Source organism: Neopsephotus bourkii, unplaced genomic scaffold, assembly GCF_033783945.1.
Source record: "Neopsephotus bourkii isolate Nb327-2 ecotype Australia unplaced genomic scaffold, CSIRO-AGI_Nbou_v1 NB_272, whole genome shotgun sequence".
Classification (NCBI taxonomy): domain Eukaryota; kingdom Metazoa; phylum Chordata; class Aves; order Psittaciformes; family Psittacidae; genus Neopsephotus; species Neopsephotus bourkii.
The window spans coordinates 11,471,204-11,480,934 of NW_026900781.1; the positions used below are offsets into that span (position 1 = coordinate 11,471,204).

At 53.9% G+C, this 9,731-nt stretch overlaps 1 protein-coding gene across 1 annotated transcript; it reads left to right on the plus strand.

Annotated features, from left to right (window-relative positions):
• Window positions 1-4,707: 4,707 nt before the first annotated feature.
• LOC133208599 (tubulin beta-2 chain-like) lies at window positions 4,708-7,783 on the plus strand. Its single transcript, XM_061346593.1, has 4 exons — window positions 4,708-4,865; window positions 5,378-5,486; window positions 6,158-6,268; window positions 6,490-7,783. The coding sequence occupies exons 1-4, from the start codon at window positions 4,719-4,721 to the stop codon at window positions 7,548-7,550; spliced, it is 1,428 nt and encodes a 475-aa protein (XP_061202577.1). The 5' UTR covers window positions 4,708-4,718; the 3' UTR covers window positions 7,551-7,783.
• The last annotated feature ends 1,948 nt before the right edge of the window (window positions 7,784-9,731 follow it).

Below are 9,731 nucleotides of genomic sequence, written 5' to 3' on the forward strand. Positions count from 1 at the left end.
CCCTTAATCTGAGGCTGGAGGGTTTCCTTTCCAAGAGTGCAGAGTGGAGTTCTGACTGATAGCCTTGCTCTGGCTTTGTTTCGCGAGAGCAGTCCTTAGCTTGCCTAATACAGAGTAACTGGGGCACAGGCAGGTGCTCTCAGCAAAACTGAAACCTTCACATGTTTTTTAACTATGATAGAAACAGTGCCTTGTAGCAGCAGTAAAAGAGAAAATAATTCCATGCTCTGGTTGAAGCCGGCTGTGGGGAGGGTGCATAGCAGCCCCAGGTGGCTGCACCAGCAGCCCCTGGCTACACCCCTGCTGAGACCAGGGACACCCCAAAATAGGCAGCACCAGCAGGGCTGTGGGGCAGCAGCCTCAGCCCCGGGATTCCTTAGCAAGTGCAGCAGCACCAGTGAAGTGCCCTTGCTCCCCTATGTGGGCATGGGGGCTGCAGATCCAGCATGGCCACAGCCAGGAATCACACACTGGGGCTTGCTGGGTGACCAGAATCCACCCAGCAGCCAGAGGGGTGTGGGGACACCACTGACGGTGTGGCCACTCTTTGTTGCCTAGTCCTGGGCCACCAAGGCATGTCTCATTGGGCACACACTGCCATCAGTCCTGGGTATCATGGTCTAAAGGCAGCTTGGCTTTGATGATCTCTGAAGTTTAAGCATTGCACTTACAGGCAGAGATAGCCACTGGTGCATGGACCAGGCAGATGTGGGCAGAGGGAGGAGGGCTGCGCTTTGCTACTCCCACAGACATGTCCTCAGCACTGACATGCTGCAGTTTTCTCCTGCCTCCCTGTTTTCTTCCCTTGGGATCTCATCACTTTCCCTGCCGGTTTTGATTCCCCTTGTCCTTGAGTTCCTGATGATTGTGTTCCTATAGTCCTGTCTCTGCCTGCATTTGTACCTTTTCTTATCAGCTGTTGTGCTGCACTGCTGACTTCCCCAGAGCTTAGCAATCCCCCCGAGAGCCTGGGCAGAGGCTCCACAGCCAGACTCTGTTATGGCGAGGCCTTTTGTTGGTGTCAAGGCTACCAAGGGTCGCAGCACACAGCTATGGCTACTACCAGCTTTGCCCTGCTCCTTGTCCTTTCCCATCAGCTGGCACAGGTGGCTCCAGCCACCGGCATAGCCTGCACGCAACCCATATACAAAGACACAAAGACACACCGAAGCAGAGACCCCTGACAAATATTTTGTTTGCAGAGATACAAAACATTCCCTCTCCGTGGGTACTACCGTGAATTCCTCCCCAGTGTACCCAGGGTCCTCTCAGCCTGGCCGTCCCCTGAGTTACATGGTACACACTGAGGAGCAAAAGGTTGGCTTGCCCTAAATGACCTACTGAGCCACCCTAAAAGCAGGTCACCTACTGTGTAGCCTGTCTGTGGCATCAGACCTCAACTTGTGAGAGTCCAAACTTCTTTCTCACTTTTATACACTACAGCATCCCACCCCTCAAGATACAGAAAGCTTATTTGCCACTCTTGTGGGCTTGGGCATAACTGCAAGGTCTTTAAGTCATTTACATTCTAAGAGGAGCCACAGACAAGGACATGACCTAGGAAATGGGATGCTGAACCATGGGATGGGTGCATATTTTCTGAAAGGAAAAGTGATTTTCTCTCTAGGAAAAAACCTTCTAGTGACCCACAAATTGTATTGCAGATCATCACATAAATGCACGTATTTCCCATTATAAATTAAAATGACCGAGTCCTTCCCTTGAGCTTTGTTAGCTGGTTTTTGCAACTTTATGCATCCTGCGACGGAGTCGAGGCTTTCATCAGTGGCCACTTCAGTAGCTTCAGACGGTGATCACACCCAGCCGTGGAGCTGGGATGATGGGAACCATGAAAGCGAGGAGGGGAGATAAAACTGGGTTGATGCTCTGAGCTTCTATTAACTAAACTCTTGACTGAGGTCATGTTACTCCTCCTCGCTGGTGCCCGCCAAGGGCGGCCGAGTGACAGCCCTGAGAGCCGGCATTCCACCCGCCCCGCCGCCGCTTCCGCACTGCCCTGGCCGCGCTGCTTTGACACCCTGGGAAATCAGCAGGGCGAGGGAAAACGTTGCAGGCTTTTTTTGTTCCTTTCTTTTCTGTGCAGCTCTTTTCTGCCGCGGGAAGGAGGGAGGGCTGGTTGCCGGGGCGACTGGGGATGGAGGAATCCAGCCAGGGCCGGGGATGGGGCAGGGGCTGCGCCGACAGGCACATACATCGATGTGAGGCAAATACAGAGAGGGGAGAGAGAGCCACCGGCAGCCAACAGATGAACAGTTCATTTTCCTGCAAATAATTCCCAATATGCTACGCTGAACCTTCAGGAAACCCGCCGCTTCCAATGCTTACCTTCGAATTAAGGTGGACCTTGTCTGAGGGCTCCTGAAGCGGAGGGCTGCTGTTCGCCTCTAAAGTGGCTCATTTAAGGGACGCGTAAAAGCTAGACCTGTATTTCCTCTCTCATCCCTCAGCAATGTTCATTTTAGAAGCAAACCTTTCACAGTGTTTTGTTTTCTTCCAGTCTCAACAAGTTCCATACAGAAGATATACTTGAATCCCCCCTCCTTCAAAATGTGAATTTTATTTGAAGATAAAGCAGTTGGGGTGGGGATCTTTCCTCCAGTGTTAATAATCCGTTTTCCTTGAATTAGATTTTAAAATGGCTTCCTTTGAAGCCTCAAGCTGTTAGAAATGAGCTTAGCGTAGTTATGGAGTGTGTGTAAAATCAGCTCCCCCCTTTCGTGCTGAAATGACAGTAATTCTTCTAGTAAATAAGTAATACGCACTGTACAATACACAGAATATGTGGAAATAACAGTGGCAAACAGCCATGGTACCTGTATTTCGCACCGGCTCTGCTGTAACGGGGTTTTGCTGCACCAGCGTTCTCAAGAACACACCCACCGCAGCCATGGGAAAGGTTGGCATTGCTTTTAATCCTTTACCTGAAGCGGTCAGTAGCTAATCCACTGGATCTGCTAATCTTCAAGGTGCTTTTAAACAGGTTATTCTAGATGTGGATGTTGATTATGCAGTTAACATGCCACAAAAAGAAGAAGAAGTAAAAAGAAAAAGTTTGCTTGGAATTAAGGCTACACTTTGCTCCTGAAGCTTGGTCAAACAAATAATAAAATTGCTCCTTAGCTTAGATCAGTAAAAACACATTTCAGAGGGAGTGCAAGCGATCAGATTTATTTTTTCAAAATCACTGTTGAAGAGACGAACATGAGGGTGTCTTTTCTAGCATCCCCTTTGGGGGGCTGGGATGCCTTCTTCCCGCAACGCGAACAAAAGAAAGGTGTGGATGCTTTGGCATAGTCATCAGAGGGAACCAGGTCTTTCTGCAGATCGCCTGGGAAGAGTGTAAAATCAGATCTGGAGTGATCCACAGGCAGGGTTATCGACCTGAATAAACGAGGTTAGAAAGATTAGGGGCGTCGACACCAGGATAGAACAAAGGAAAGCGTATACTGAAGGGATAGGGATTGGAAATGGTGATGAACTTTCATCTGCCCCTCTAGAATAGCTGTAGCCTTCCTCTAGTGGGGTCGCTAAACCCCGGTTTAGTGGGGCTTAGTGAGGTTCATGGGGGTACGGCCCGGCGCCGGTTGCAGGCAATCTGCCCGCGCCTGCCGGAGCTCTGGGCAGCCTTCCCGGGGGGGGGGCCGCTCCCCGCCATCGCCGCACCCTCTGTAACACTACTGTGGAGCAGGCGGCACACACGAGGAGCCGACACGCGGCTCTGGCCGCCCCGCAGGGCACCGGGTGCGGTGAGGACCGTGCCGCCCTCCCTTGCTCTTCCTCCCCCGACCTCCTCCTCCTCCCCGCCCGCTCCCTCTGCGGCCGTTGTGCCATACCGGGATGCTCCCAAATAGCCCGGGGAAAGCACCTCTGGGCGTACATCTTCAACCCTCCCTTGATAACCTCAAAGTTCTTCCCTTTCTTCACCCCTCAGCGTGTGAAAATCCGCAACCATCAAAGCGTTTGCAAGAGCTGATCGCTGCCCATCCGAGGGACACCCCCCTTCCCTCAAAGCCCAACGCCCTGCGGGCCGCACCGGCTGTCTGCTGTCTGGCCGAGGGTCTCTGGTGGTAGCAACCGGGGGGCGGCTGGGTACAGGGCAGGGCGGGCTGACAGGGGTTTACGAGGCACAGCCAGTCCGAGGGCTCCCTGCCCGGGGTGCATGGCTGCTGCCGGCGGGTGTGGACTTGTGCGGGCAGATGGGCGGCAGCTACCGGCGCTTGTGGTGCCCCGCGGGTAGTGAAGTCTCCCGCCAGCGCCGTGTGAATGGAGGCACTGGTGGGGGGGGGGCGGGGGCAGCCGCCGGGCTCCCCCTCCTCCCCTCGGCAACGCCCGCTGCTGCGGCAGGGAAAGCTGCTCGTCCCGGGGAACAAAAGGCTGCGGTTGCCTCCGGACAGCGGGCGCGTGCGGCAGGGCGACGGGGCCGAGTCACACGGGGGCGGCTCAGGGCGGGCTCCCACAACCGTCCTGGGCGCCTTTGTTCCCCGGGGTCAGCAGTGAAACGGGGCGCCGGAGCACGGGCGGTGGTACCGGTACCGGTGCGCCGCGCCCGTTCCCGGGAAGCCCCGCCCCTTACCGCAGGCCCCGCCCCCCCGCTGCGGGAGACAATGCCGCAGCCACGCCCCGCCCCCGAACGCCCATTGGCTCCGCGCTTCTCCCGCATGAAGTCACCGGCGGGGCGGGGCGCGGCGCCCGATTTAATGGGGGGCGCGGGGCGCGGCCGCCGCAGCGGAGAGTGCGAGAGCGGTCGGAGAAGGTGCGAGTGTGGGGCAGCAGCGAACACCGGCACCATGCGTGAGATCGTGCACATCCAGGCCGGGCAGTGCGGAAACCAGATCGGCGCCAAGGTACGGGCCAGCGTCCTGGCCGCCTACCGGGAGCCCCGTGCGCGGGGTGCCGCCGGGCGTGGGGCGGTGCCCGCTCTAGCCAGGCACCGCGTGTCCCGCGGAGAGCGCTTCAGGGAGAAGCCGTGTTCCCGCTGCGGAGCGGAGCGGAGCACCGCCACGGGAGCGTCTGCGCGGGCGGCTCCTGGCTGTCGCGACATGAGGGGTTTCCGTGGTGTGGGCACGGCGCGCCTTTGACTGGGGAAGGAATAGGGGGTGCAGCGGTGCCGTGCATCCGCCCCCCGAGGGCTGCGGGGGTCCTGGTGTGGGGGGTGAGGGGGTACCGATCCGGTGCCACACCCCTCCCGTCGGGGGGGGGGCAGGGGCGCGGTAGTGGCCGCGTCTGGCGGGGGCCGCCCCCACGCGTGGCAAATCTCCGCGCGCCACGTGGCGGGGCTTTGGCCGTGGGGGCGCGGGCGGGGCGTGGCGGTGCTGGCCCCCCTTTCACCTCCCGTTAACCCCACCCGTCCCTGCAGTTCTGGGAGGTCATCAGCGATGAGCATGGGATCGACCCCACGGGCAGCTACCACGGGGACAGCGACCTGCAGCTGGAAAGGATCAATGTCTACTACAATGAAGCCACCGGTAAGGACCCCCTGTAATGAGCTTCTTTCCTGTGCCATTGGGGTTGGCAGCTGAGGTGGTCCCCAGTGCCTCCTGCCATGGAGGCTGTGCCCTCGCCTTCCCTGCTGTGGGTGGTGCCCAGGCACAGCTTAAATCATGGAATTATAGAATGGTTTGGGTTGGAATGACCTTGAAGATCATCCAACCCCCCCTGCCAGAGGCAGGGACACCTAGCACTAGACCAAGTTGCTTAAAGCCCCTTTCAACCTGGCTTTGAACATGGCTAAGGATGGAGCATTTACCACTTCCCTGGGCAACCCATTCCAGTGCCTCACCACCCTCACAGTAAAGAATTTCTTCCTTATATCTAACCTAAACTTCCCCAGTTTAAGTTTAAATCCACAACCCCTTGTCCTGTCACTACATTTCCTGATGAAGTCCTTCCCCAGCATCCTTATAAGCCCCCTTCGGATATTAGAAGTGTGCTATGAGGTTTCCATTCAGCCTTCTCTTTTACAGGCTGAACAGTCCCCATTTTCTCGGCATCTCTTTGTATGGCAAGTTGCTTTGTATTCCAGTCCCTAGATTCCCTAATCCTCCAAGTCATGAGCAATTCCTAGGCAGTCAATTGTGGGGAGGCAGAAGAAAGCACAGCAGGGCTCCCATAATGCTGGTGCTGGTTTCTCCTGCAGGTAACAAATATGTCCCCCGTGCCATCCTGGTGGACCTGGAGCCTGGCACGATGGACTCTGTGCGCTCCGGCCCCTTTGGACAGATCTTCCGGCCTGACAACTTTGTCTTTGGTGAGTGAGTGTGGGATGGAGGAGTCCCAGACTGGGAGCTCGGTGCACAGAAAGGAGTTGGAGCAAGCATGCAGGTGACCCTGGGGGGCCTGAGTGCCAGTAGCACGATGGGGATGGATGGAGGTGAGGGGTGCAGGCTGTGGGGCAGGAGAGGTGACATCATCTCTGTTCCTGCTTGGGGCCCTACTAACGGGGCACCTTGCTTCTGGTGTGCCCCGCAGGTCAGAGCGGGGCTGGCAACAACTGGGCCAAGGGGCACTATACGGAAGGCGCTGAGCTGGTGGACTCTGTCCTGGATGTGGTGAGGAAGGAGTCGGAGAGCTGCGACTGCCTGCAGGGCTTCCAGCTGACCCACTCGCTGGGTGGCGGCACGGGCTCTGGGATGGGCACCCTGCTCATCAGCAAGATCCGTGAGGAGTACCCCGACCGCATCATGAACACCTTCAGCGTCATGCCCTCTCCCAAGGTGTCGGACACGGTGGTGGAGCCCTACAACGCCACCCTCTCTGTGCACCAGCTGGTGGAGAACACGGACGAGACCTACTGCATCGACAACGAGGCCCTGTACGACATCTGCTTCCGCACCCTGAAGCTGACCACCCCGACGTACGGGGACCTCAACCACCTGGTGTCGGCCACCATGAGCGGCGTGACCACCTGCCTCCGCTTCCCCGGCCAGCTGAACGCCGACCTGCGCAAGCTGGCCGTCAACATGGTGCCTTTCCCGCGGCTGCACTTCTTCATGCCGGGCTTTGCGCCGCTCACCAGCCGCGGCAGCCAGCAGTACCGAGCCCTGACGGTGCCCGAGCTCACCCAGCAGATGTTCGACTCCAAGAACATGATGGCCGCCTGCGACCCACGCCACGGCCGCTACCTGACGGTGGCCGCCATCTTCCGGGGCCGCATGTCCATGAAGGAGGTGGACGAGCAGATGCTCAACGTGCAGAACAAGAACAGCAGCTACTTTGTGGAGTGGATCCCCAACAACGTGAAGACGGCCGTCTGCGACATCCCCCCGCGCGGCCTCAAGATGTCTGCCACCTTCATTGGCAACAGCACGGCTATCCAGGAGCTCTTCAAGAGGATCTCGGAGCAGTTCACGGCCATGTTCCGGCGCAAGGCTTTCTTGCACTGGTACACCGGTGAGGGCATGGATGAGATGGAGTTCACAGAGGCAGAGAGCAACATGAATGACCTGGTCTCTGAATACCAGCAGTACCAGGATGCCACTGCTGATGAGCAGGGGGAATTTGAAGAGGAGGGAGAGGAGGATGAGGCGTAAGGTTGAAATGGGTAGGAGTTAAGTATAGTCTGAGCAGGCAAGTGTTCATTGAGAGAAGGAATCTGTGCAGTTGTGCTGAAGCATGCATTTTTTAATTTGGTGCTCTCCACTGTTGCTTCTGTCAGCAGTTTTGTATCCTTGACTGTCCAATGTAACAGTAGTTGCAAAAATACTTCTGAGTCCTCTGTTGAAATGGTTAACTTCTCAAACATAAAGGCTTTTTGTGTCCTAAACTGTCTCCTCTTTCTTATTCCTCTCTAGTTTAAGAGAACTCTTGTGTGGTTTTCTGTAGCTTCACTTCTTGGGTATTTTTCCTTAACATTAGTGAAAGGCAAAGTTCAGTAAAACAAGATTTCTTAGGCTGTGAATTTAACAGCATGAAGATGGAGTTGCTCAGCTTAAGATGGCAGCTAATTTATGGAAACTGGATTCATTGTTGGGACACTCCTCTGTCTAGCAGAAAGCTGCCTTGGTTAATAGAAACAAGACCCAGCACTTGAGAATCCTGCAACTCCTATACATGAATGTACATAGTAGTGAGGTCAGCAAGAACGTATTGAAGCCCACATTACAAGCTGTCAAAACTGATTTGACAGGATAGCTCTAGGCTTTCCCTTCTGCCATTCAGCAGCAATTTGTTAACTTGTTCCAGTGCCTATAGTACATATGTGTGGGTGGCTGCCTGAAATTTGACTTGAACCTGAGATGTTTTATCTTTCCCCCAATCTTCCTCTCTCAGTATAAAAAGTCCATGCAAAGAAGCATGGGTCTGTACTAATGTACAACTTGAGCTTCATTAAGAACCTGAACTGCTTCTCCTTCAGGTATAAAATTGTTTCCCAAAAATAGCCACTAATCTGCCCTTAACTGTAAAGGGATTGACTCAGCAAGGCAATAAATTCCATTTGGGTGATGAGAGATGATGGCTAGTTTTCTAGGTAACATGGCTTGAGATGCTGCCTAGAGCATACATGCAGTCTTGAAATAGTCATCTATCAATACCTTAACAAGAGCAGTCTCCTGCCTCACAAGTTACACATTTACAGGACTGTTTGGTGCTCTTGGTCCCTGCAGCAGGAAACAGACCTGCGAGAGCAGTGTAGCAGCACCCTTTTGTGCATCTTTGTGAAGGTAAGTGTGGTTTCATTACAGTGAGCAAGGGGGAATCAATGTGACTCTATGCTTAGAGGATGCAGGAACCCTGAATGGATCTAAAAGGCAGCTGTCAGAAGTTATAGGGTCCAAGTCTTTTCTATGAAACAAGAGTAAAATCTCTCATTGAGTACAGCAGTTGCCCAATGTATGCATAGTCCTTAGTTCACACAACTATCACTTGGGGGAATTTTCTGGTACTGAAAGTGTTGCTTTGAGAGCTGCTGCCAATGCTACAATTATGGTGGCCCTGAAAGAGCTGATATCCACATGTGTGCTGCCTCTTTTGTAATCCTTCAACGAAATGGTTGCAAGGCATTGGTGGAATAAAGACAAAAGGGAGCTGCTGTGCATAATATCTTGCCTGGTTTAGCTCTGTTAATTGACTCTGCTGCCTGCAGATGCTGCTCTGGGTATACCCTGTTCCTTTGCTGATAAACCTATTAAGCTGGAATGAAGGACAACAGGCACTTTGTAAAGCTTTTCTCTGGTCTATATGCTTCATTTCTGATGTACACCCTGTAAAGAAGGGTGAGAAGCACTTAAGCTGCCTTAACTGTCAGTAAACATACAGAGCTGTATATATCTATAGTAATACTTGTATTTCTTAGCTCTTGAGCAGTTCCAGGATTAAGCATTAAACACATTGAGGTTGTTTCAGTAACTGAGGGAGTACATGCTGCCTCAGGCCCTTTGGGGAAATAGCACCTTATCTGGTTGTCAGAGTAACCTTCCCTTGGAATTACCTAGCTGAGTTGCACTTGAAACTGTTTATCATACAGCTTTGTTTGTAAAGCTGAGGAGGAGAGCCAGCAAATGAATTGAAATAAAGTTTAAAGGATGAGAACTTGGTCCTTGCCTTTCCATAGCAGGTTTCACTAGTGTTCAGCATGTCTAGCTTGTAGTTCTTAGTGTAATTACACTCTGTCTCTAGCTAACCCTTAAATATAGCTGCACAAGAGACACATTTCACTACAGCTCCCTTACTAGGAAGCAGGGCACCATCCTACACTGCTTGTATTCTGAGTT